This window comes from Poeciliopsis prolifica, unplaced genomic scaffold (assembly GCF_027474105.1).
Source record: "Poeciliopsis prolifica strain line A6 unplaced genomic scaffold, Auburn_PproV2 SCAFFOLD020, whole genome shotgun sequence".
Lineage (NCBI taxonomy): Eukaryota > Metazoa > Chordata > Actinopteri > Cyprinodontiformes > Poeciliidae > Poeciliopsis > Poeciliopsis prolifica.
In genome coordinates, this window is record NW_026562395.1 from 8,746,040 (window position 1) to 8,773,624 (window position 27,585).

At 40.3% G+C, this 27,585-nt stretch overlaps 2 protein-coding genes across 4 annotated transcripts; one reads left to right on the top strand and one right to left on the bottom strand.

Moving 5' to 3' along the window:
• The first annotated feature begins 517 nt into the window (after window positions 1–517).
• Window positions 518–13,663, top strand: LOC129369155 (gamma-aminobutyric acid receptor subunit rho-1-like). Its single transcript, XM_055044508.1, has 10 exons — window positions 518–900; window positions 4,545–4,592; window positions 5,434–5,540; window positions 8,355–8,422; window positions 8,505–8,728; window positions 11,087–11,169; window positions 11,333–11,473; window positions 11,557–11,709; window positions 12,030–12,226; window positions 12,856–13,663. The coding sequence occupies exons 1-10, from the start codon at window positions 797–799 to the stop codon at window positions 13,141–13,143; spliced, it is 1,413 nt and encodes a 470-aa protein (XP_054900483.1). The 5' UTR covers window positions 518–796; the 3' UTR covers window positions 13,144–13,663.
• cfap206 (cilia and flagella associated protein 206) lies at window positions 11,577–27,580 on the bottom strand. 3 transcript variants are annotated; one of them, XM_055044506.1, is made up of 13 exons: window positions 27,436–27,580; window positions 27,213–27,296; window positions 25,540–25,630; window positions 24,931–25,119; window positions 20,833–21,000; window positions 19,185–19,399; window positions 18,113–18,232; window positions 16,443–16,641; window positions 16,164–16,304; window positions 15,412–15,608; window positions 15,044–15,190; window positions 14,504–14,756; window positions 11,577–11,691 (listed from the first exon to the last, which is right to left on the bottom strand). In XM_055044506.1, the coding sequence occupies exons 1-12, from the start codon at window positions 27,541–27,543 to the stop codon at window positions 14,529–14,531; spliced, it is 1,887 nt and encodes a 628-aa protein (XP_054900481.1). In that variant the 5' UTR covers window positions 27,544–27,580; the 3' UTR covers window positions 11,577–11,691; window positions 14,504–14,528. The 3 variants fall into 3 exon arrangements, with proteins under 3 accessions (XP_054900481.1, XP_054900482.1, XP_054900479.1); XM_055044507.1 differs by lacking the exon at window positions 11,577–11,691 and having other exon boundaries at window positions 14,487–14,756; window positions 15,044–15,187; XM_055044504.1 differs by lacking the exon at window positions 11,577–11,691 and having other exon boundaries at window positions 14,487–14,756.
• Window positions 27,581–27,585: the final 5 nt, after the last annotated feature.

Sequence of the window (27,585 nt, forward strand, 5' to 3'; positions counted from 1 at the left end):
TTTATGATTATTATCATTAATATGTCCGGTGTGTAACTGCATTTTTTACTTAATTTTCATCTTCCAGTAAAAGTGATCAAAGAAACTGTAGGTCTATCAGCGCCAGAAGGTAGAGCAGAGAAATATGCTGATGGGATGAAAAACCCTGTGGAATTACTCATCCTCTGTTAGTACTGTAGCCAACAGGATTATAAAACTGTTGCATAATATTCTATACACCACTTATTGGTAATTGAAACAAACTGGGGCAAAGCAATGCCCTAAAGTGTTTCTGATCATGGATCATAAGGTCCGAGTCCTGATGAGAGACAAACTGAATCTGAGGAAACATCAACTCGGAGGCCGTGGAGGCGCAGCGGCCAGCCGCGGCCAGCAGCGGCCAGCAGCCGCGGCCAGCCGCGTCCTGCGCTCTCCTGCTGCAGGCGTGGGGTTTCCACGAGGCTTCCGGGTCCTACCCACTGTGAAAACACTGCATCTTTACTTGGTGTAGATTTGGTGATTCTGAAATGACATCAGGTGACTGTAACTCTGTCCAAAGCTTCCCATCTCTCTCACCATCAGGATCAACGTGCGCTGCGGTTTTATTGACTCGGCGCTCACAGAGTAAATCCGTGCAGATTTGCGGGCTAACTGCATCCCCGTCCGTCGTCTAAGAGATTAAAGACTTGGACGTTTATGTAGGCATTCTTACTATGTTCTCGGTGCGAGTCATGCTCGCAGCGTCCGGCCTGTGCACTGACAGACCCTGGAGTGGGCTGCACATTTGAGGGTTCGGGAGCAGAAGGCTGTGGACGTCATGCATACGGATGTGGTTCTGTTCAGCGCGCTGCTCTGGATGGTCGAGGTGTCCGGACACAAGCGCACCAGAGGGCAAAGTCTGCATCCGTACAGACACATCAGGTCAGTGAAAAGTGAAGGACATTTGAGAGACGATGTCTCTGATTTCCAGTAGTATCAGGGTTTAGGGTTGCTTTAACAATACCGTAATGTTCTGAAAACTGGAGTGCTTCACTATCTATAGTGAAAGTTATGTCATTTCTACAAATAACTGAATTAAATCTTCCTTATGTCAGAAAAACAGCTAACATGCAAACCAAAGCTTAAACTCCAGACAGCATCTTCAAGATGTGCCATGCAGTCCCAGTGTGGCACTGCAATATTCTTTTATTTACATTTGATCATTTTTACAAATAGAAGAAAGAAACACAATGCAGCACATGGTATCATGAGATGGAGTAGCTATAGTCCCACAACTTTTATATTCATTTAATGATTTCATTTTTATTTTTTACATGTGATTTCTCCTTAACTGTGTCAGTCGTCTACAATTAATATCCACTCAAATCTGCAATTTCTGTTTACACCAGGTGGCAAAACAGGATGTATTTCTGGAGTAGCACTTACCTAAACAATCAGGGACAACTTACAACCCACTAAAACTCTGTCCACTGTCATATATCAACTGTATCGTTTTCTGATGGTTGCTTTCCATGTTCCCCCATAAGCTAATATCAACAGCTCTGGAGGAGCTTTACTATCTGATCAGCAGGCAGATGAACTCTCACCCTGAGGCAGTTGTTATAATGGGAGGAGATTTTAATCAAGCAGTATTTAAGATTATGCTACCCAAATTCCACAAATTCACAAATTTTCCAACAGACAAAAATATCCTGGATCAGGCCAACTGTAATATCAAAGGCTGCTGCAGGCCCACATCTGGGACTGTCTGGCCATCAGCTGAACTCATCCCTCTCTATTGACCGACCGCTGATCTGTAGATCATTAGAACTGTTCAGGTCTGGACTGAGGAGGCCTCCTCATCACTTCAGGACTGTTTTGAGCTCACTCAATGGGAGGTTTTCAAAGACAGCTCAGATCTCTAGATCTGCTGTTATATCTTATTTGCAGTCCTGCACAGATCCATCAACGTTTTACCTCATCAGAAGCTGCGGATGGATGGAACTGTGCGGTTCCTGCTCAGAGCCCATGATGCTGCCTACTGGTCATCTGAACGTTAGCCTACAGTAATGGTCAAAGAGATATGAAAAACCCTTGTCATTGTGAAGTGCTTTGAGAGGCTCATCCTAAAGCACATCAAGGATAACCTGCTGGACTTGCTGGTCTGGACAGGCACCAGTTTGCCTACAAGAGGAACCAGTTCACCGAGGATTACACAGTCCTGACAGCATCCTAACACTTATGCTACGATGCTATTCATCGACTTTAGTTCAGGATTTAATACCATCATCCTGGTGAAGCTGATAGTGAAGCTCCAGGATGCAGGACTTTGGATCAAGAACTTTCTCACTAACCAGCCTCAGGCAGTGAGAATAGGGGGCACAACATTCGCAAGAGGCGTCTTCTGTCTGACAGTGATGATGAAAACTGAGTGGATCCCAGTTTTGAAGCAACTAAAAGTTACTGAGGAAAGCTAATTGTTTGCCTTCTTGTAAGGTGTAGACATATTTTCTGTGATTGATGTTTGACACTACAAACTGCCCATGCATGAAGATAAAAACCGACAATTTTACTGCACTAGGTACGATCATTTCACATTCTGCAGAGTCGCTCAGTGATTGGTCTTTGTTCTTTCAGTTCATCAGAACCTGATGGTGGAAATTGTTAAGAAAAACTATGTGGATATTATTTATGTGTGCAGTCAAGCTGCTGCTTGGTGTGAGCAACAGTGCAGAGCTTCATGGGAAGATTTCACTGTGGTTTTAGGGTTAGGTTTCTTCATCCCAGGAATTAAGGACAAGTACATATTCTAGTGGACATTCAAGCAAGCTTTAGAGAAGTTAAAAAGCTCCTGGTGGTTATTCTCCTTTAGCACAGTTTGACCCTGCTTTGTGACCTGACCTCTACTGATTCAAGTGACTGTGGGCTGAGAGCTGTATGATAACCCAGGTGGCACAGAAGGAGGCACAGTGTGCAACAAGACAAAAGTACTGTATTGTTGGGAAAAAAATGTTTCTTCTGTGTCAGATGCAGAGTGCTGAAGAACTATGCACACACCACCAAATGAATCAATAGGACTGGTGGGTGTATCAGCCACTGCTCTGCCTGCCTGCTGTGTTTTGATCATGATGATATTTGACATCCAGATTCTAAGAACTACCCTGCTGATTTCCTGTCTCTTCTCCCCCACCTGTTTCTTCCCATCTCACATCGGATGCTGACCCTGGATAGTAGACTGTCTTTACTTCCAGTTGCTGATCCACTCACAGCTGAAAGTGGATCTCCTGCCTTCATCAAATCAGTTGAAGTCACTCTTGAGCCTTACTATGAAATCTGGAGTGAACTCTCAATTCTCAATAACGGGTCAGGTGACATTCAGGGACAGAGGTTGTTTTCCTGAGAATAGCAAAGGATAATTCCTGTATAACAAATATAATAATTCCTGAGTAAGAAATAGACTCCATTAAGCTTTTCCACATTGCAGTTCTTGAAACTGACCACCATGTTTTCACCTGATTGTTGAACTATTACTCAGTATCTTTCGCACGACTGTAGCAGGTACAAACAACCGAAAGGAGGGCTAAAAATAAAACCCTATTTTCAATCTACTTGGAAAAATCAAAGATCTTTAAAATGTTTTGATAGCCTGTCACAGTCCAAGGCTGTCTGTCTCCCTGCACTGCAGCTGTCAGAGGATTTTAGATTTGAGAAGATTAGATGATTTTACTGGTTTTAACTGGAGATTTATTCAGTGAAGCTACACCCTGCTTCATGGGGTTAATGGATTACTACAAATTGTTGCAGTTCTATTTCACATCATCCAAAACCTTAGGAACTAATGTGGTCACAGCTATAGTGATGTTCTTTGTGATGTGTGCCTGCACCCTAAGGCTCTGCATGTGTGGTATGATGGCGTGAGCGAAGGGAGGGTATAAATGCCCTCCTGTCAGCTCCCCACTGACCCCTGTGGGAAACCCCACCTGCCGATATCCACCCAGGGAGCGAGGCCCCTGCTCCATCCAACACCAAGGCAGCAAAGAACAAAAAAAGTGGATGACCTTTGACTTTCTTCCGTTAATACAAGACATGTATTGGGTTTAAAAAGACAAAATATATAAAGTTTTCTTAACAGTTGTGTCTGATAAGCATATTAGCAACAGTTACTCTGCAGAGTTACACTGCAATGGTCCAACATGAGTCCAACATGATCCTTAGTAGGAATACACAGAGGTGTCTCTGTGACTAATGTGAAACAATAAATCTGTGTATTGGAGAGCTTTGGGCCTCGGCCTGGCTGCAGCTCAGACCTGTATCATGTTGAAAAGGTTCAGAGCATCACAAAGTGGAGAATCAGATGTCAAACATCTGTGTTTGACCCCTAATGCTGCTTCTAAAGAGCAGATCAAATGTTTTCTATTAAAACATTTAAAGGGTGGCTCATGCGACTGTTAGAGATTTAAATGAATTAAATTCTGTTGAGTTTCTCAGAAATGCATGACTGTTAGAACCTTACTTTTCTAGTTCCCTTATTGCTGTACGGTTATTTAATAGTGCATAATAATATATCATCTTTCTTTTTGTTTCAGATTGACACAAGAGATGTCTCCACTGGGACTCAGTCACAAGACTGGCAGGTATTTTTATGTTTTTGTATATTTTTTGTTCAATTAGGAGTATAACTGAGGCTAGTTGAAAGTGGAGATTAAAGAAGCATGGTGAACTTTGAGGCATAAGGTCAACAATTTAATCACACCATTGTTTTTGGTATCTACAGACAGATGGTCCAGTTTCATGTTTCTCACTAAACCCTATATAACCTTTCCTCAGACTTTAGAATTAGAAAATTCATCAGATTATTTGCCTGTGAAGAACAACCTCAATATGGAAAGCTATTAATTGTAAATTCAATAAACTAGTGGAACAACATCATGTGTAAAGAACTAGAAAACACTCACCTTAAATTCATTTTTGAAGAAGCAGCCATTTAAAAAGAATAATGTTTTCTATTAAAACATTATTTTTAATATGATACTTTTATTAAGAAGTTAATAAAAGTATCAAAAATGTTAAACATCCAAGACTGAGTTGAACTGTCATTAGGTTTGCTCACCAAAGAACATAATTAGTTTTTGGTTCCTCTGAGATTCTGTAGCCCGGTTTGACAAATATTTAGAAATTGCTGTGGGTTTTTAATCACTACTTTAATAACAGTCTAATTATATTGGATAAGCTGAATTAGAAACAGGAACTTCAGTGGTTGAGGGCTTTTCTTGAAGTCAGAAGATTTAAAGTTTTATTTGACCCACCCTCCCTGACAACATCAACTCACAACCCCTTTTCAAAAATGTTTGGATTAAAATGACTGCAGATTCTGAAAGGGCCCAACAGAGGAAGTGTGTTGATAAAACAAAGGTCCCAAAGACATTCATTCTCACTCTTTCTTTAATGATTAAAGTTTTCCTCATTTTCTCTCAGTCCGATATTCAAGAGAAGTCCAGATATAACTAAAGCCAGAGCTACGAAGTCAGAGCAGCTGCTGAGGATAGATGACCATGACTTCACAATGCGACCAGGGTTTGGAGGTAAGGCGCTTCATCTTTTGGAACCTTCTGTGCAAAAACTCGTGGGTTATGATGTGTTTTCAGATGTGTTGCTTCTAAATATCCAGCCGATTTTCCAGGTAAACACCAATCTACGCTCTCCAGGCTCGGTTCTTTTATTAACATAGTAGTGAGAGCGCCCAGTCCTGGCTGGCAAAGATGACATAACAGTGTGGGATTATGGTAGAACCATGCTGTTGCAAGCCAGTGATTAATTACTGAGCAGCCTGTCTGTAGCTTTCGATTTCAATAGCTGCATTCTTAATCTGCTCAATGACTCAAAGCTGGAGTCATTGTGAATTGAAGCTCTCACTTGGATTCCACTAAGATTCATAATCTCAGACGGAACATTTCATTCAGTTAGAGACCAGAGCCTAAATGGCTCCACAGATACTAAAACTACCAGCTAATGAGACTGAATATATATTTTATAAAAAGACTCCATATTTGAAGCAGTCAGTTGATCTTGGCCTCAGAGACCCTCGTGGGACATTGTCCATACTTTTCCCAGCAGTCAGACTGAGGCAGTCAGTAGAAACCAGAGGACAAGCTTTGCTTTGGGAATGAACTGCACAACTTCAGAGCTGGATGTTCCTGAAGCACTGCAGGATGTGTGGGGAAGCTGCTGTGAGCAGCAGCCTCCTTATGGATATCAAAATCCATAAGGAGGCAACCCATATATCTGACCATGTCATATGGGTTGTTATTGGCCACTTGAACCAACCAGAAACCAAAGATGACATGAAGCATCTAGAAGATAGAGATAGGAATAAACCCTACACTTTAAAACATTTGAAGGTGGTTCAATTTGAAAATGAAAGTCCGCCTGCATTTAAGTCATCGAGAAAACTGTATTTTTCTTGATGTCCCTCTTCTCAGCTACCAAGAAACTAGAGCTAAATCAGATAGAAAAAATCAGGAGTGCATTCTGTTTTCCAAGGAAATAAACCATGTAGCTGAGGACATAAGAGCCACAACTGTCCTCTAACATCTGCCACACGTTTGGTGAATATGAATTTAAGTCAGTCTACACAGGACAGGATGATATACCAGGTCAAATGTTTAATGGACATCTTTAGTGTTTTTCTCTCTAACTCATTAGCTGCCATCACATCCCTGTCTTAGAAATCGCTGTGGCCAAACATTTGGTGTAATATTTAATTCAGTTCAATTTATGTATGTAGCTCTACTTCACAGCAAATATTGCCTCAAAGCACTTTCTAAAAAGTGATTTCAATTCACATGCATACATCCCAACTGATGTTTGTGATATATCAGAAGAGTGAGCTCAGTTAGTTATTTAAATTATAAAAGTTTTTGTCCAAGACACACAGTATGTGCCAGACTAAAGGCCCTGGGGACAAATCTGACTCCCAAATCTTTTCATGTACAAGAATGCATAAATTGAATCTTCAAAATAATAGTTATGTACTTAAACTTTATTCCATTAATCAAATCAAATCTATTATTTGTGTGCTGTCAAATTTCAGTGTGAAAGATGTTGAATATGATTTCATTTGAAGAAATACTCATCAAATGGGGAGGCAACTATTTATTAATATTTTAACAGCTTGTTTATGGGTTTTATTAATACATTTTGGCACAAATGGGCTTTTGAGGACATTCATAATCTAGATATGTATCAAAATAAAAATGAAAAGTAGTCTGACAAATTAGTTTGACACCCCTGGACTAAGGAAACGCAGCAGATTTCATCAATCTGACTTACAGCACCCACTGCCTCTGGATGAGTAGTAGATGATCACTTGTGTTGTGACATTGACTTTACAGCATTCCTACCTGGAATGAATAAAGAAATTCATTAAATGGCCATTGACCATGTTAATGCAAGACCACAAACTATTTGGATCCCTGCATTTGAAGCTAATGAATATTGAAGGGACAAATCCACTGTCAGTGGGCAAACTGATATGGGTTAAAAGGCTTTAATGAGCCATCTGATCTCTCTTCCCTCCTCAAAGATCATTTTGAGAAAGAAATGCAAAAGCTGTACCTGTTAGTAGCAGTTCCATCTGCCATTCTGCTGAGAACAAGTATTGACTCCAACAGCATCATCAAGGACTGAATCAAGAACAGTCAGAATGAGTATCAAACAGGGATCCCTGTAGTCTGGAGAAGCTCAGAGTGTAGAGTAATTTACACATGTATTATATATATATATATATATATATATATATATATATATATATATATATATATATATATATATATATATATATATATATTTTTTTTTTTTTTTTCAAACCTAAAAAGAATACATCTTTTACTGAGACATAAGTGGAAGTCTTTATGAGTCCAAACAAAGCAAGTCTGTGAAGTAAAGCACTCTGGCAGACCTATGGGATCTAGTTGTATTACCATGTCATACATAGATATATAGATATAGATATAGATGTATCTATATCTATAGATATCTATATCGATATATATATATATATCGATATAGATATATATGTGCGAGAGATAGAGAGAGAGAGATAGAGAGAGATACATATATGAAGCAGTTGGTTTCATGTCTGTTGGGATTACAGCACTCATTCCTCCGGTTCGGTGCTTAGGATTCAGGGATCTGCACACAGCAGCTTTTAAGGGGATTTGGCAATAGAAAGCAGAAGTCATTGTCTAAATCAGAACAGTTGGAATAAAACAAAGATAGATAATCCAAGCTGCTCCAAATGAGGCTCTTGGGTTACATCTGCACCCTTTTCATAACACTGATGTAAATGAGAGGTCAGTGGATCTTCATAAATAAACAGTTGTATCCTGTTTTTCTAGGACCTGCTGTCCCAGTTGGAGTGGATGTTCAGGTTGAAAGCCTGGATGCGATTTCAGAGGTTGACATGGTATGTGATTGTGAAACAGCTCTATGCACTTGTTCCTACTTGAAGCAACAATGAAAATCAATTTTTCATTTCTTTTCTTAAGGATTTCACTATGACCTTGTATCTGAGGCACTATTGGAAAGATGATCGTTTGTCATTTAAAAGCAACACCAACCAGAGTATGACCTTCGATGGTCGCCTGGTGAAGAAGATATGGGTACCTGACATGTTTTTTGTCCATTCTAAGAAGTCGTTCACACATGACACGACCACAGACAACGTCATGCTGCGAGTGTACCCCGATGGCAAAGTCCTTTACAGCCTCAGGTAATCCATTGTTGTATTTTTAACCCTATTTTATCAGTGGGACAGTTTAGTTTAATAATGTCAGTTGATGGAACTGGCTGTTTTTCAGTATCCTAATATCCTAATATCAAAGCTAGATATTGACAGATTCATCAAAATTTTTCCCTCTTTTGTAAAAAAAAAAATACAGCAAATGTGTGTGTCTTTTTAATGAATCCTCCACCACTCCCTTCTTTAGAGGACAGCTGAAGCATTAAAGACAGTCTTGTTTTCTGAACTGACGGAGAATAAAAATGTTAACTCTAGGACTGTCCTCAGAGCTGCACACGGCGAACTGACCACCGACAGACAAAAAGGTTTTTTTTCTTTGAATTACAAACTCCTGAATTTCAGAAATAATAGATTTTCAAACCTAAAAAGAATACATCTTTTACTGAGACATAAGTGGAAGTCTTTATGAGTCCAAACAAAGCAAGTCTGTGAAGTAAAGCACTCTGGCAGACCTATGGGATCTAGTTGCATTACCATGTTACAGAATTGGGAACAAAATGCATTTACTTCTTTAATGGAAATTAGAGTGCAAAATATTTGCTGCTTCACAACATAAGTATTTATGTACAATGCCACATGCTTTCTTCTCTTGTTACTCATCTCTTCACCCAAATGCTTTTTCTCGGTTGTGATCATGAATTGGGTGTTTCAGGCTGAAACATGTGAGGACAATCACAACAGTATTTTTTTGATTTTGATTTTGCAGCACTCCCTCACACAGCATGCATGTAGAGACAATGGAGAGGAAAAACTCCCCCTTGACATGAAAAAGCCAGAGCAGAACCAGAAGCTAGGTCAGTGTGAGCTGCGATCCGTCATGAACAGTTGGGGCTTTGAGAAGACAGAGCACCGATCCAGGAGTTGTTCTGTTAGAGAAAAGTAAGAAGTTAACAGCTACAGTTTATGTTCCTTTTCAAGTAAAGGCCTTTACACCCACTAGAAGGAAACAAACACCCCCAGTATAACACTTTCATTCTATTGGCTGAGAGGTTGCCAGGCGATAGTACTTTTTTGTTCCAAGACAAAGTACCGTTTCCTTGGTATCAAGAGAGGTTTGCAAGCACAGATTCGATCCGAGCAGAGACGAGTTTTAAGTGCAAGGAGAAAGGTTTGAGAGAGCAGAGTGAATGTTTGAAAGAGCAGAAGTTTTGACTACAAGCATTACAAGTTTTGAGAAAAAAGACATGAAGACCTGCTTTCAAACTGAAAATGTGTGTTCTTGAAAATTCCCCCACACACAGAATCCAAAACAAGAAGGAACGGTTGTCCAAAAGACAGACTTTTGACTACAAAGGCAGAAATTAAAGTTTAAAAACAAAAAATCAATGTAACAGAAATACTCTACCATTCTGCCACCCTGAGTTGTACATATCTAAAATTAAAAAAAGAAATGTCATATTGATCCAGTGAAAGTCCAAAGTCACTTCTAAACAAGAAGCATCTTCAAAGCTAAAAGTCCAGTTTCCTCCTGTTCGAACCTCTATAACTTTATGAAACCAAATGTAACGATAAGCTACAAATTGTATCAGATAACACTGAACCAGAATTGGATTCAGTAACATAATAGAGATCAAATTACAAAAATGACAGATTCCTGTCCTGTAAAGTCTTTCTGACAAGGAGATGCAAGTAAAACTGAAATGGTGATAATTCAGGCCTGGGTTATTATTCCACAAAATCTGGTGTTTGACTTGACATATTTAAATGTTTTACACCTTTTAACTGTGATGATGAAACAATGAGCCATCATAACAGAGAAAGCATTTTTCTACAGCCAGAAATTCTGTTACTTTGCTATGGGATGATCATATACTGCATTATGAAAGACTTACATATGCATCACATGGCCAGGGTTAATCTGCATTGGGTCAGGGTTAGTGCTGGGTGGATATTTTCCAGACTAAAACAGATTGGAATATGATGACAGTTTGCAAACCACTCCACCCTCTCCTGTACAGTCAGTTGGCTTAACACACTTCTGTTGGAAACCTGCTTCCTGCTGAGATCTTGTCCCATTAATAAGGATTGGCTGATGTTCCGCTGAGGGTTAGATCTACATTACATGCAGCTCAACTAACTATAGAAAGTTGGAAAGCTCCTGCTTCTGACTGATCATTTGTTAATCAGAAACTGTTGTTTTTATTGAAGTTACACACCAAGGGTTATTTATGCTACAGATTTTTATTGAACCTTTTCTTTGTTTTTATCTTGATTCTGTCGCTCTGTCCTGCCCATCTGCACAAATGTTTATAAGTCTCCACAAATTTCTCGGCATTCCACAATCCATTGTTTCCAGTAAACATTCAGACGTTTGCTTTGTGATTTCAGAGTCACAGTCACAGCCATGTGCAGCATGGACCTGAGTCGTTTCCCTCTGGACACACAAACGTGCTCGTTGGAAATCGAAAGCTGTAAGTTACTAAGACTTTTGATGAACTTCAGATAGTATGAAGGTTTATTTTAGTACTTATTGAGTTTGTAATTTTAAGAATAATCACTTTTGCCATGCTTGTGTCAAATGTTTATTTAATTTAATCAGACATGAGTATGGCCTATACTTTTTCTTTTGTTCAGATGCCTATACGGATGATGACCTGATGCTGTACTGGAAGGAAGGCAACAGATCTTTAAACACGGATGAAAGAATTTCTCTGTCTCAGTTCCTCATTCAGGAGTTCCATACGACCACAAAGCTGGCATTTTACAGCAGTACAGGTGCTGCATGGAAATGGGGAGCTGTGTCTCAATTCATATAGAATTTGTGAAGCCTAATTCAGTTTTTTTACTCTGGTCTGCAGGCTGGTACAATCGGCTGTACATCAACTTCACCCTCCGGCGGCACATCTTCTTCTTCCTGCTGCAGACGTACTTTCCTGCCACGCTGATGGTCATGCTGTCCTGGGTGTCCTTCTGGATCGACCGCAGGGCTGTTCCTGCCAGAGTGCCACTTGGTTAGACAACAGTCTTTGTTGCACATAAATGACTTGTGGTCATCAGAGGGAATATATCAAGCACTGTTTACAGTTCAAATAAAAGCTGGACTTGTTTTTTTTTTTTTTTGCTTTTGTTTAGATCGTGACTCATAATCAATGCAAATTTTTATGTACTGTCTATATGAAGGGTTTTGAAGATTATAATGGGATGTTGGTGGAGAAAGGTCACCACAGCGACTTCCTGTGTGTCCTCTTTGTATAGCTTTGACTGTGGCCGTGTGTTATAGTCAAAGTTAGAAACTTCATTTGCTCTAACTGTATTTTGTTTTCTGTTTTAGGTATAACTACTGTGCTAACCATGTCAACCATCATCACTGGAGTCAACGCCTCCATGCCGAGGGTGTCTTATATTAAAGCTGTGGATGTTTACCTGTGGATCAGCTTCGTCTTTGTCTTCCTTTCGGTCATAGAATATGCCGCTGTCAACTACCTGTCCACCCTCCAGGAACGCAAGGAAAGAAAACTGCGGGAGAAGGTTGGTACCATGTGCTATCACTGACAGTTTCCAAGAAATGGCATTTTGAAAGAAAGATTATTAGCTAAGAAGAGAGAATAAGGTAATTACTCTTGAATTAAGTCACATTTTTAATCATCTGGAATACAAATTGGTTTGACGTTGTAACTTTATTGTTTAACCAGATCTTTTCTTTTTAAAGTATTTAAGCAGAATGGTGAATGTTAGTCTATTATTGGCCTCTTAATGTTCTTTCTGTAGTTTTTTTAAGTAAATATCTTTTCTTTTCCTTTGTGCTTAAAGAACGGTGAACTTTATAATAACTGTGACTGATTCAGCTCCTAACAGATTCAGAACTAGAATCAGTTTTATTGAATTGTTTTGTACGCACAAAATCATTGCATACAGATATTTAACGTATGTACATCAAAACTACAGACTTCTGATGGCTTACATTCAGTGGGTAGTGAGATTTAGAGAGACTGCAGGATTGCAGGTCTCTATTGTAAAAAATATTTCTATCTCAACTAGACAAATCTGGTGACATGAGCTTCTCATGATCAGGTCTGTTATCCCTTACTATGGTTTGCAGCTATTGAAAGTTATGTTCTAACTTTATATTGCTTATATGTTTCTAACTTTTATTGCAGTTGCCGTGTACTTGCGGCTTAGCTCATCCTGGCATGATGTCGGACTGCTACAGTGAAGTGGACGTCAACACCACAGGAAATTACGGCCTGCCAGAGGAGAATGGCATGAGAAGGGAAAGGATGCTGGTTGAACTGGCCATGGAGACTGACCAGATGACGGGCCATGTTGGCTCCAGGGCTTACAGCAGCATCTGGATTGACACACACGCCATAGACAAATACTCCAGGGTCATCTTCCCTGGATCTTATATCCTCTTCAACATCATCTACTGGTCTATCTACTCTTAAAAAGTAAAAGCTTTCAACTGATGAGTGAAAGACCTGCCGACTTAACAGGTGCACCTGAAGTGAAACATTTTCATTTGTTCATATAAAAGTTTTGCAAATATACGTTTTACACCTTAAGATGAACAGAAAGATGGACTGAAACAAAAATACTTTGAAGTAAAGCTGAATCTAGTGTAAAGAGATATGTTTGTGTGACTATCGTTACATTTCACCTTCATAATGGAGTCAGGTCAAGGATGCTGAAGGGCTGTACTCGAAATGTGCTAAAACCATGACAGCTGTTATGGGAAATTGAAAAATATCCATTGATTGTATTATATGAAGCTAATCGTCTAGCTTCACTTTTGCTGGAAGATTTTCATTGAAGATGTCATTTTTACTTTCACATTTTAAGCTGTATTATCAAAATGGAGGACAAACAGTTAGATGGACTGAACTGGACTGTATGTTTGTCTGATTTTGCTGGATTTATTGAAAAATGACCTGAGTTGGACCATATTAAAAGCAATTGCAGTTTCTACTTGTCAAGGGTGAATAGAAATATTTTTAAATGCTGGTTGTTTGAAGATGGTCTTGCTCTTATTCCCAGCAGTAGGAATGACAACTGCATCAAAGGTAAAAGGAAGGTCTTTGACAGAGGAGCAGAAAAAAGGAGAAAATTGGAACCAAAGACATGATCAGTGTGCTAATGTCCAAGCAAAGTGATGCAAAGTCTTACTGGCATTAAGATTAATTTTAATTACTGGACATCCAGGATCTAACCTGGCATAAACCTCTGAAAAGGGCTCGAGTTTTCAGGCCTAGTCATGAGGAAAAGCAAAGTTTAGTTTTGAACATAAGATGGAACCTCAGTGGACAGAAGAGGAGAGGAAAGCTGGAAGGAGAATTCCCCTCTCAGCACTGAGAAGCTTTGACTATACACCATATTATAAGTGTCAGAACAGGATCTGATGATCCACAGAAGAACCAGGTCCAAAGAGTCCTCAGTGTGTGAAGTTTCACTGGTCGCCTGCAGAACTGAGCTGAGCTGTGTTTGGGTTTAAATGTCTCATAACTGTCAGACTGGAAGACTGCTGATTATAGACACAAGTAGAAACTATATCAAGTCTCCAGATGCTGTGTCGTTGTGCTTGGAAACACAGTCTAACGTACCAACTCTATAAACTTTGAAATTGCATTTGCTGAGGAAATATGTTCTGTACAACATTACAAGGAAATGGTCAGACGACACGAACATTTAAGTCCAACCTCTCTGAGTTCCAACTCCATTAACTGGTTAGAAGAGACACAGGCACAATACAAACCACAAATATACTTATATAGACAATGATGAAATGATGAACTCATTTGCTCACAGTACCTTTAATTTCATCAAAGGTTTGTCATCAAGGGTTTTCTTCAACAGGTCTGGTGAGGTCTACTTTCAGCACCTCAGCATGTCTCTGTCCCCTCAGACCGTGCAGGTATGTCTGAGGTTTGGGGACGTTGCTCCCGCTCTCGCTCATTGTTTGAGAGGTAGCTTCCTTCGGCAGCCATGTTTGGCTAACGTTGTCCCGTCTCATGTGGCTCAGGTTGGTCTGCATTGAGTGAGTCACTGTTGTCCGAATATTAGCCTTAGATTATGGAGCACAAAAGAGGTTCATTAGACTGAAAATAAAAGAATATCAGTCTGTACTGGAGCAGCAGAAGACATTTAAGCTACTAGAGATACATTAATATAAAGCAGAAATCAGTTTGGTCTTAAACACCTACAACTCTTAACTTTTATCATGCTTTGGAAAATGTAAATATTCAATGTCATACATGGGAATATAGTGCTTAATGAAAGATATATCCAAATGCGCTACATTTTGGTTTTGTGCCTGTGGGACACGGTTAAACATGTTTGGGTCTGGCTCACCAGTTTAATGGCTTTTCGTCTTAGCTCCCACTCATTCCACTCATATGACTTGTCAATGTGTGTTTCCACTGGGTGGGTGACAGTTTGTATTCCAATTTCCCGCTTGTTGATGTGCATAGGCCATAAACTCTGCCCTGCTTCTCTCTGCTAAAGCAAAGCAGAGACAGCGGCTGAGATCAGAAATGCAACAAGGTTCCTAAAGCTAACAAGGGAACAGATCATCTGAACTCAAGATGTATTCAGTTTACTGTGGAACTGAAGAGTTCAGTTGGTGTTACACAAAAAGGGAACTACATTTTACTGTGGAGTCTCGTTTTCAAAATGAAACTACTGTATTGGTGAAATGTTCTAAACTTAAAGACACCAACCTCAGAGTATGATGAGCGCGTACTGGGAAGCTGCTGATGGAGTTTGAGAAGCTGAAAAAGTTCTGGAAAAAATTTGGATTTTTCTGCCACCTGAGCAACAAAGTTGTCTGGAGAGGAGGCAAATGCCAACGCTGCCTCCCGGGAGCTGAAAGCATAGAACCTCTCCTTGTGTTCTAGAACTCCAATAGAAGGATTTCCTGCAAAAATAGACATTTACTTTATTTTAAGTCCCAAATTACTACCCCCTCCCCCCACCAGTCCCCACGTGTTTCTAACAGTAAAATCAAATGGTTTTGTATTTAAAATGGAATCTTAAATGGAAAAGCTTATTGACTGTACAGCAATCAAGCTTATGTGAATAAATGGAGATACGGTTCTCTAATTCTGTGATTTACTGATCAAAGTGTTTGACAGCCTGGTCAGTGAGGCCAAATGAAATATCTCACCTACACATGAACAATACAGTCCAGCACATTGAGAAACAGTTTCAGCCATTAGCCATCGCTATGCTGAATGCTGCTGTGATCAATTTGACCTGCTCAGTTTTATGTCTATAATTTAGTTCAGTTTTAAGTTCATTATCAAAGGATAAGTAATTATTTATTGTTGGTTTTTTAAGTGAGACATGGTTTTTATCTGGAGAATTGCAACCAGATTTTTTACTGTTACAAAGACAATAAAACTGCTATTGTATTTTGAGAAGATGAATGTTTGTTTTTTGTCATTTTCTTGGTGTTTCAGGTGAGCACTACCGGGAAGTAGAAGACCGTCTCTGTTCACGAACATGTAACCACAGAAACCGTTATACTCCAATGGCAGCTCCTTCAGTCTGTCACTTCCATGAGGCAGAAGCCAGGCTTGAGTGTTTAGCAAAGTCGGGTCAATCTGCTCATCTGGAGGAGGAATCAGAAGCCTCAACTCTCAAATCCACTGTCACTCAGTAATGTCTGCTTTTCTAACCTTTAACTAAACTTGATCAATATGTTTCATTTGTACATTCAGGATTGACTATGTGAGTGACATTGCCATACCTGAGGATGCTGCCAGTCTGTTGGCGTCGGTCTTTACTTCTGTTGCCACCAGCAGGCTGTCCAGATACGCCTCTGAAAACCTCTTAGCCTGGGAGACGAGGAAGGGTTTGAGACCAACTGTGATGTTACTGAGAATGTGCAGCAGTTCTGCCTCATCCTGGAGCTCAAACCACAACTTTGTCACAGCTTTGAACAATGGCTGAAAATACAAGGTTCAATAAGTAGCTGATCAGTAGCAGTTGTCTCAACAATATCAAAGATATACAAGACACAATGCACAGTAAGATGAAGCTCAGAGGAGACAGAGTTAGTGTTGCCGCTACTAAATTATAGAACAATCTCAGACCTTTAAAGCTCTCTGTAAAAAGGATTTGTATTCCTTGGCACAATCTGTTTTAGTGTTTTTCTGACCTTATTTTCGTTTTTGTTAGAAAGTGAATACTTTTTCAAGGCTCGTTATGTGTCCAGTACTATGCACTGATTTTGAATTGATGCAGTAGCACTGATTTTGATCAGTGTTGACATGATGACACTAAACTTTGGTTGGATGGATGGACAGATCCGCAGCAAACTAAGTCCCTATCTTGACACAGCTTTAGCTGATATAATTTTTCACCTAATGGTCATTTTTGGTCTTTTATGTCATTTTGTACTTTTTTTTTTTTTTTTTTTTTTTGCCATAGGTGATTTTGATTTGAAAAAAAATCCACCACCTTTTCGCCAAAAGTTAATGTAGACAAAAAATTTCAAACAAAGACTTAAGCCATTATTTTAGGAAAGTGAAATCCCCATCTGCCTGTCCATGGTGGTGGGCTGTTGGGTTTCAATCGATTAGAAACAACTACCCACTGTTGCTGGGTGGTGCTTTGAAATACATATACAACATTCTGAAAATACAGTGATACTTCAGTTTGGTTAAGGTCCAATAATCTTGAAAAATGTAAACAGTTTTTATTCTAGTTTCAGAACTGCATCATAATGTTTGTAATGTAAACATAATTGTTATGATAAACATATAATATTCGACAGAAACAAATGTGAGCCTGAGACAGAATTAAAAAAAGACTATTATGAGTCAATGGAGCAACATTTCTAACAGAAAAACAAAGGTCAGATGTCAAAAATGATCTTTGGACATTCATGGCTATCTTTAAATATGGAGGATTTGGGGTCACAACAAAACATTGTCATGTTGTTTTCAGGAAAATGGGAGAAAACATTGAATTGCAATCTTTTTGTCAGTATCAAACATTGCGTTAAATTTATTCTGCAAGCCTGCACTGCCTCAATATATCTGGGATTATCTATGCAGTTGATGCAGAATTTAAGAATCTGGGTTTTGCTCTCAAATATGTTCAAGGACATCGCAAATCTTAGGAGGAGCCCTCCCTTTATGATCTCTTTGTCCATATAGGTGGATGGTTTATATGAGTTCTGTATTGAACCTTTATAAGATGCTTTTACTGCTGCAGCAGATGTTGGTCCTTAGTGAGTTTTTGAGGAGGCAAGGTAACTAAGAATTTTTATTTCTGAAGCACAACAGAGATGGAAGGTGGTGTGCTTAACGCTGTTTCTTATCTAAAATATACAAGGTTTGTGTTGTTTTAATTCATTTCAAATGATAAACATGAACACTAAGGAGAAAAGGCTGTAAATTGTAAAGCACTTACAAATACTGTTGAACCTGGGACGGCTGTATTTGGCTGCACAGTTTCTCTCAACTGCTTCAACAAAGACGAAAGTTTAGCCTGTCGACTCTCCATACGCTGGCAACATATGCTCGCATCAGACTGACAGCAGAGAGGAAACATATTCATTCTTAAGTACATATTTTGCTCTTGAACATTATCTACTTGGATCATATAAACTGTCTTTAATAAATTTGTGGTTCATTTGTTGATCAGTTTTACTGATCAGTTGAATTTTAATCAAGAAAAGCTGTCATGTTTTATTTCATACTATATAATGAAATGATTTAAAACATCTTGATATGATTATCTATGCATTATCACAAAATAAGTTTCTTCAATGGAAAATAATTAAACATTGTGTCAATTCTTCGACAAATTTCTTATGCTTTTCTCCCCAGCAAATATGGCTTTTTAAAAAAGAAAACAATGTAAATGCTTATTATTAGTATATATTTTTGATATTCCATGAAGATTTTAAGAAACATTTCACAGAACTCTTAATGAATTTATTTTGTTCTTGTTGAAATAAAACCCGGTTTGTTCATCGATTTGTTCTCACATTTGTGATCAGATGTTGAGTTAGTCACCTTCATTGTCATGTCAAGTATTTGTAACTATTTGACAAGCAGTTTTGAATGCACATTTAATAAACACTTTTATCTTTTTAACAGCCACATTTTATTACTTTTCTTTCTCCTAACAATCACAATTAAAATACTTACGTTTTCCTACTCAAATATCTTTGTTTTTTGGGTTAAATATGGGTCATATTCATCTTGCAGTTTATTGTAACTTTTTGCAGGTCAACTGTTGCCTAGATGAATGTTGAGTGTCTCGGCCTTTTTGACATGTAAATTTATGGTGACCACTCTGCTAACATGGCATCTCTGCTTCAATTAGACACTCCACTGCATCACATGACCAGACAAACACCACATGACCCCCCACCCCCTTTTCCTCAGATAGAAAGAAACATTGTTTGCTTTTTCTTATCAAAAAAATCAAAAAACAAGTATTGGCTTGCGTTAATGTTAGACTACTTTTTTCTCACCTGTAAAATTTTTTGGAAACTTTCATGCTGCCTGACGTTGTAGAGAGCCTGTTTGAGCTGGGTGATGGGCATTTCACACTGGACAGGCTGAATGTTGGGGTGTGTCAGCTTCTCCAGAACAGCAGTGTATCTCCACACCAAACGCTCCGTGATGCTCAGTTCATTCTTAATGCTTCTATCACCGACCTGAAGTGCTTCCTGGAGAACTGCAGGCACTGCCAGGACAACATAAAGGGCAGAACAAAGTGATAAAGGACAACATTGGAAAATATTTTACATATTTATGAGAAGTAGGAGGTATAAAGTTTTCTGCTAAGCATTTGCCAGAAATGATTATTAGCAGTAATGTGCTTTTGTTTGGCTTCATAGCAACAGAGTCTGGCCTAAGGGTCCAACTGCACTACTTAGAAATACTTTAAAAATTGATGTTTATTTATGCAGGTTGTCTCATTGAGATCCAAGATCTCATTACAAGAGAGACTTGTTTTAATAAAACAAACAAAATATTATAAATAGAGCAACAAATCTGACTAGTAAATGAGCCAATAAAATATGAGTTGAGGACTGATTTATTAGGATCTGAAAATGAGAATATCATCTCAGCTTCTTTGTTGGGTCAGCAGCAGTCAGGTCAGTCCTAGCTGGCTACTGGGATTCTTAGTCAACTAACTTGATGGCAGCATCATGTTTTCTTACAGGAAATGCAACATAATGTTGAGATCAGAATATAAATCATTACAGATGAGCCTAATCAGAGCATACTGCAGTTAAGTTAAAATGAATTAGTAAAGTATTTAACGTATGCAAAAACTACTGACTTGACTTAATTACAATACTAATCACCTCAACACTGCAATGGTCTATTAAAGCCCTTTCTGTCAAACTTAGAACAGTGGTCTTCAGAAACACAGTGAGATAGTTCACATTTAACCTGTTAAAATTGATAAAGGCATATTCCATCATCATAATGTCAAAATAACAATATTTGACTGAATACCAAATGAAATAGTGGTATTTTAAAGCAAGTGAATAAAAAAGACAAAATGAGATGGATAATCATGAACATTGCTGGTTTCTGACTGAACAGGACCCTCATCTGTTCATCAACTACGCCTGGCTATAAGCATGAAATCATTGGGATGGTGGAAACTCATACAAGTCAGTCATGAATCCTTTGCTGAAACTGTGCAAGTAGTAAACTGGCTTCACTACATCTTGTTGTTCACCAGTTATTCATATGCTGTTTTTTTTTTTTATTAAGAGTATTTCCTCCAAATACAGAAAATCAAAATACTGCACCAAGCAGCAGGCATTACACAACAAAGAACTTAACACACAATGATTTGAATTTTGTACACCGAGTATATTTAGTCCAGTTATACTTGGTGTACAAACAATACCTAGCAATTTTACGCAGTTTTTTTTTTATTATTTATTTTTATTTTGAATGTGACTTGGGTTGCATCAAGATTTTATTGGCCCTCAATGACAATAATAGCTGATTACTTCAATCGGTTTTATCTGAAGTGCAAAGAAATTATACAATGTGTATTAATTATATTTTTTGTGTTAGCCGTTTTAAAACTGTGCTTATGTGTTTTAGTTCTTTAAAAATCACTCGTCAAAAAGCAACTTTTGAAAGACGTACTTAATTTGTAGAGGCTTACAACTTCCTCATTTTGTTTGCCAGCTTCGTTGAAGATTCGGATTCCTGTTACAATCATGGTGAGCTCCTTCAGCTGCTGCTCCTTGTCTTTCTTCAACAGAACCAGGAACGCTCCCAGATCATTCAGGGGCAAGACACTCTGCAGCGCAGCTGGAAGACAGGAGAAGAGAGACGCCAGCATCATCATTTTCACTACTACAACATGCCCTTGACAGTAAGTGACACATTCCACAGCCACATGGATTAATATGAGGAAATATGGCAACAGCCAAAGAACATTCTGACTAGTTAGGAGCTCAATTTTCTCTGTATCATATTTCACCATCACGCCATATGAAGAGTTTTAACAAATATGCAAAAAATATATATATATTTTTTTTAAATAAAAGTTACGTAAGATGACGCTCTCAACAACAGACTGTTGGAAGATCTGCACCATCTGCAGATGGTGCAGATCTCAGTTGATGAACAGCACCATCAACTGATGGTGCTGTAAACCTTGAAGGATCTTAGTTTCCTGAAGAAGTCCAGTCTTCTCTGTCCCTTCCTGCTTCACTGTTGTGTCTCCAGTCCAGTCTGTCGTCCAGATGAACCCCAAGATATTTATATTCCTCAACCACTTCCACTTCAAACTGTTGATGTTTGAAAATGGATGGATTATGTCCTTTGCAGTTGAACCATAATCCATCATTCCACCAATAATGGATGATGGATTGAGCAGAGCTCTGCCTTCAGCCTCTCCAGGTCTGTCTGCTGTGTTCCTCAACTGTTGCTGTTTTTTCCTGGCAGTTATTTTTTCACTGACCAGGTGAATCAAAAAGATTGTAAATAACAAATTATTAAATGTGTATGTTAAGTCACATTCCGAAGTTGGTACCAAATCTCCAAGAGGAGACTTTTGCAGTTTGCAGACATGAACCTTGGAGTGTCATTTACTTATTATTCCGCATAATTTCTTCCATTTATTGAAGCAGTAACCATAATCATAAGTGTTTATTACAGCAAACGTGAATGTTTTGTCAGTAATTTTGATGTTTACGTTGTAAAGTATTTGACTTCTGGTTTGAGCTATATACTTTTTTTTATATTATATTGCTGCTGCGTATAAGTTAGTTTGTTTTTTCCCAAATACAGCAGTTAGCTTGTTTTTCACAGAGCAACTAGAAATATTATTTGATGGTTGCCCCTCTGGAGAGTCAAAAGGGGTGTTGATTATGAAGAGTATTTACATTTAATGTATATTTTGTCCCTCTCCTTGGGGAGCCACCTTATCGTGGTGGAGGGGTTTGAGTGCCCCAATGATTCTAGGAACTCTGCTGTCTGGGTAGGGTAGGGTCACCCAAGGCAGACAGGTCTTAGGGGAGGGACCAGACAAAGTGCAGCCCAAATATCCCAATGACGAGAAATAACTTTAGACTTGGTGTTCCCTCACCCGGATGCGGGTCACCGGGGCCCCACTCTGGAGCCAGGCCTGGAGGGGGACACGATGGCAAGCGCCTGGTGGCTGGGCTTTTACCCTTGGAGCCCGGCCAGGCTCCAAGGGTAACAGCCCAGGGTAAAAGGAGACATGGGTCCCTCCTCCCATATGCTCACCACCTATGCCAAAGGGGTCGGGTGCGATGTGAGATGGGTGGGAGCCAAGGAAGGGGGCCCTCGCAGTCCGATCCTTGGTTGCAGAAACTAGCTCTTGGGACATGGAATGTTACCTCTCTGGTGGGGAAGGAGCCAGAGCTGGTGTGTGAGGCTGAGAGGTTCTGGCTAGAAATAGTTGGTCTCACCTCAACACATAGCTCTGGTTCTGGAGTCAGTCTCCTTGAGAGGGGCTGGACGTACTTCCACTCTGGAGTTGCCCACGGTGAGAAGCGTCGGGCAGGGGTGGGCATACTTATTGCTCCCCATCTTGGTGCCTGTACATTGGGGTTTACCCCGGTGAACGAGAGGGTATCCTCCTATGGGAGGGGGAGAGCACAAACTGTCGTTTGTGCTTACGGGCCGAACAACAGTTCAGATTACCTACCCTTTTTGGAGTCCTTAGAGGGGGTACCGCCTGGGGACTCCCTCGTTCTGCTGGGGGACTTCAACGCTCACATGGGCAATGACAGTGGGACTTTGAGGGGCAAGGTTGGGAGGACCGGTCCCATGATCTAAACTCGAATCAGAAGCAGCAGATGGGTACCGGCAGGCGAAGCGGTGTGCGGCTTGGGTGGTTGCTGAGGCAAAAACTTGAGTGTGGGAAGAGTTTGGAGAGGCCATGGAGAAAGACAGCGCAGCACCAACACTGTTTATAGTGGGGATGGTGTGCTGCTGACCTCGACTTGGGAAGCTGTGGGCTGGTTGGCAGCATACTTCAAAGACCTCCTTAATCCCACCAACATGACTTCCATTGAGGAAGCTGAGCCTGGGGACACTGGGTTGGGCTCTCCAATCTCTGGGGACGTCAATGAGGTGGTTAAAAAAACTCTCTGCCCAGGGGTTGGATGAGATTCACCCAGAGTTTCTTAAGACTCTGGATGTTGTAGGGTTGTGTTGGTTGCAATATTGCAATATTGCATGGACATCAGGGGTCGTTCCCCTGGATTGGCAGACTGGGGTGGTGGTCCCCCTGTTCAAAAAGGGGGACCAGAGGGTGTGCTCCAGTTATAGGGGGTCACACTCTTAAGCCTCCCTGGCAAGGTCTATTCGGGGGTACTGGAGAGGAGGGTCCGTCAGATAGTCGAACCTGGAGGGTGCATGGGAGTTTGCCCAACTGGTCTACATGTGTTTTGTGGACTTGGAGAAGGCGTTGGACCGTGTTCCTCAAGGAGTCATGTGGGGGGGTTCTCCGGGAGTATGGGCTATTGGGCCCTTTGATACGGGCTGTCAGGTCCTGTCACGGTGGAGTCTGGACTGCATTGCCGGCAATAAGTCGGGCTCATTTGGACTCCGCCAGGGCTTCCCTTTGTCACCGGTTCTGTTCATTACTTTCATGGACAGAATTTCTAGGCGCAGCCAGGGTGCTGAGGGGATCCATTTTGGATCCCCTCAGCACCCTGCTTTAGGATCAATCTCTGCTTTTTGCGGATGATGTGGTCCTATTGGCTTCATCAGGACGTGATCTGCAGCTCTCGTTGGAGCGGTTCGCAGCTGAGTGTGAAGCGGCTGGGATGAGGATCAGTTCCTCCAAGTCAGAGGCCATGGTCTTGAGTCGGAAAAGAGTAGAGTGCCTTCTCCGGGTCGAGGGAAATGTCCTGCCCCAAGTGGAGGAGTTCAAGTATCTCATGAATGAGGGAAGAAGGGAGCGGGAAATCGACAGGCAGATTGGCGTAGGGTCCGCCGTGAAGCAGGCGCTGTATCGGTCCGTCCTGGTGAAGAGAGAGCTGAGCCAAAAAGAGAAGCTCTCAATTTACTGGTCGATCTACGTTCCTACCCTCATCTATTGTCATGAGCTTTGGGTAATGACCGAAAGAACGAGATTGCAGATACAAGCGGGCAAAATAGGTTTTCTCCATAGGGTGGCTGGGCTCTCCCTTAGAGATAGGGTGAGAAGCTCAGTCATCCGAGAGGGACTCAGAGTAGAGCCGCTGCTCCTCCACATCGAGAGGAGCCAGTTGAGGTGGCTCGGGCATCTGGTCAGGATGCCTCCTGGACGCCTCCCTGGTGAGGTGTTTCGGTCATGTCCCACTGGGAGGAGGCCCTGGGGAAGACTCAGGACACGCTGGAGGGACTATGTCTCTCGGCTGGCTTGGGAACATCTTGGGGTTACCCTGGAAGAGCTGGAGGAAGTGGCTGGGGAAAGGGAAGTCTGGGCCTCCCTTCTTAATCTGCTACCCTCGCAACCCGACCCCAGATAAGGGGCAGAAGATGGATGGATGTATTTTGTCTGTTAATATGTTTATTTGGCATAAACATAGCACAGCATATAAATGGAAACACTGTAAGATGATATGTTAAGTGTTTCAGCGCCTGGTGTGGCATGTGGATTTCAATGCTATGATGACAGGGTCAGCTTTTGAAGGAATTAAATCTCATAAAACTATCACCTTTATCAGAGTGGCATGTAACAAGCATGCTGCTTGATGCTGCAGGTCAAACGTGACTTACCATTAGTGTCTTGTACACAGTTGAAATTTGCAGGTGAGCCTATTGCAGATCTGAGCAGGATGTAGGTAATTATCTGATGGTACAGAGTGTGGAAATCATCCCTGGATTTTGCTCTGTTGTCTGTAATCTCCCGACACACTCCACTGAGTTTGAACTCCAGTATGCGATGGATCTCCGCCAGAAACTCATCTGCATAAAAAGTAGTCTATTACTCTTTTTTTTTTAAATAAAGTGATTATATGAATGACTTATATAGTACCATTTCTATAGCACATGTCTCAAGGCACTTAGAAAATGTTCACTAGCTGGTAAAGTTTGGCAGAAACAGCCCTGGATGGTAAAATGTATAAGCGAAGGCAAATGCAAGTTTGCAAAAAAGGAAAGACATTTACAGTACATTCAGTACAACACTCTGAGTTACTGGAAGACATGTCTGTTTCTCATTTTAATGTAACGCTGGCATTAGTCAGTGTTAGTAGTTCTTAGAACAGCAGTTGTAATCAACATTTTTTATTACATTCAAATATAAAAAGATAAAATATTATCCTATGAAAGAAATTCTAGAGTAGTCAATAAAACATATAAAACAGATTTAAAGTTAATACTTACGTCGAGAGGCATAATTCATTTCAAAATAAAGTTGCATTTTGATGGTATCAAGACCTGGGCTGGTCTCCTCTGTAAGCTTCTCTAAGCAGAGCTGCAACCAGAAACAGTTCATCAGGAGGCATGGCTGCTTCACATCTTCACATTTAAAAATCCTGTGAGGGATTTTCAGAATAAAAGTGCCACTAGCTTCATTGTGCTCTGAAACCCACTTTATTGCCCCATTCTATGGGCAATGACGGTTTTGCTTTGCACTGAGCATAGCCAGTGAGCAAAAGGTGGGTGTGAACTTCATGTGATGCACAAGGGTGACATACAAGAATGGGTGCCAAAATAACGGCGGAATAATTATTTCTAGTCTGTATTAACAGCTGTTTGTGCATTGAAAACCCTGCCAGGGGCAAATAGCGTTTCTGCATGTGCCTCAGAAAGCATGTGTTCTTCTTAGTGCATTTTCACCCAGCATGGACTTTGAGCTGCAGCACTCACTCACTTTAAAGTAAAATTTGTCGAACTGTGACCGAAGTGCACTGTGACAGATAATCTAGAGACAGGACATCTGTCCAACAGCAGTCAGTGGGCGAACAGAGCTCCTTCACACTGGTCTCTATATCATCCCGTAAGTTTCTCTCCTGCCTATCTAGACCAGGTTTTGTTCATTTCGGCTATGACAAAACTGCAGATAAAATTTTGTTTTCTCTACCAAAAAACCCTTCACCTGCTCTAGTCTGCTGTGGATGATCAGATTGCAGCACCAGTGTGTTGTGACTCACTGACAACAGTCCAAACTAATCACTACACCTCCTGTGGTTCTGAAGAATGTATACTTGATTTTGAAACTAGCTGATTCAAAATTGTTCAACAGATTGTTGAGAAGCTCCAGTTGAAGCTGGACAGTTCTACTTTTGAGGACAAAACAAATAAACTGTTTGAACAGATCCAGGCTGTAACTCAACCTGTCCTGGGAGACATTAGCTGGCAGGTTATGCTGTTTAGAAATTTGTATTAATTATTAGGTGGTGTTATAGAGATAAGCAGGTCCGAGAATGTTGATATTTTTGCAGTTAAAAAACGAGTCAACAGACCTAAAAGGTCTATTAACAAGTTGCAACAATGGAGCATGATGGGAAAAAACAAAACAACATCCTTTGGAGACAGGTCATGGTGGAAACTTGTTAGCAGTTGCTATGCAGGAATAAATTCCTGGATTTGAGTGTACGAGTTTACTTCCTGACTATTTCAGCTTCCATTCATCATTTCTAACACTCAAAGGTTTCAGTCAATATCAGGAGAAAACAAAAAGAGTTTGAACCACTTAGTAAAGCTAACAAAACTAATATTCACTTTAAGAGCCTCATCAGCTGTATGTAAATAAACAGGTCATCATAAAATTTTTATAGCCATAAACAGAGTCTGAACCATTATTATACTTGTTCTACAAACTGACTGTAGGCCCCGCAAAAGCAGTTTTTTCTAGGTGCCAGAAAATCTGTTGCCATGCAAATTCTGTGGGTTTTAAAGATTTGAAGCAGATTGTAACTCTTACCACAAATAGGCCATTTCATTTAGATGTATGTGAAGAAGAACAGTTAATAAAAGTTAGTCATTTCAAACAGCATGTTCTGATGTCTGGAGCCTGGTTGGCTTGCAGACTTGAGCTGCAGCGTCACAAATACCTGCTTGAGTCTTTGGACGTCTTCCTCTGAGAGCGTGTGGTCTACATCAAAACCGTTAGTTGGATTCAAGACCACAGCTTTCACCTGAACAGAAACGCAACACATGCATTCTGGATATCAACGCACATATTTGATGAAATAAATGGCCTCCATAATGAATGCTGGTTGCAGTAAAGACTTGCAGCCGTCCTGCTGAGCGGTCTGCATCAGCTGGGTGACTCACCATAAATCCCACCAGAGTTTCAGAAACAGAGTGTCCTCTCTTCTCACACTGCTCCACAATTTCACAAATGATGGTTTTAATCACTCTTTCTGTCCGAGCCCGAAACATTTCTGCTGCTGTAAAAAGCGGATACTAGTGTTTAGAACCGGC

Coding starts and splice junctions, on each gene's coding strand:
- LOC129369155 (XM_055044508.1), top strand. CDS start 797: ATGCATACGGATGTGGTTCTGTTCAGCGCGCTGCTCTGGATGGTCGAG. Junction 8,423..8,504: donor CGATTTCAGAGGTTGACATG/GTATGTGATTGT, acceptor TCTTTTCTTAAG/GATTTCACTATGACCTTGTA. Junction 12,227..12,855: donor AAAGAAAACTGCGGGAGAAG/GTTGGTACCATG, acceptor CTTTTATTGCAG/TTGCCGTGTACTTGCGGCTT.
- cfap206 (XM_055044506.1), bottom strand. CDS start 27,543: ATGTTTCGGGCTCGGACAGAAAGAGTGATTAAAACCATCATTTGTGAA. Junction 21,001..24,930: donor CTGTGTACAAGACACTAATG/GTAAGTCACGTT, acceptor CCTGTCTTCCAG/CTGCGCTGCAGAGTGTCTTG. Junction 14,757..15,043: donor GACGAAAAGCCATTAAACTG/GTGAGCCAGACC, acceptor CCATAATCTAAG/GCTAATATTCGGACAACAGT.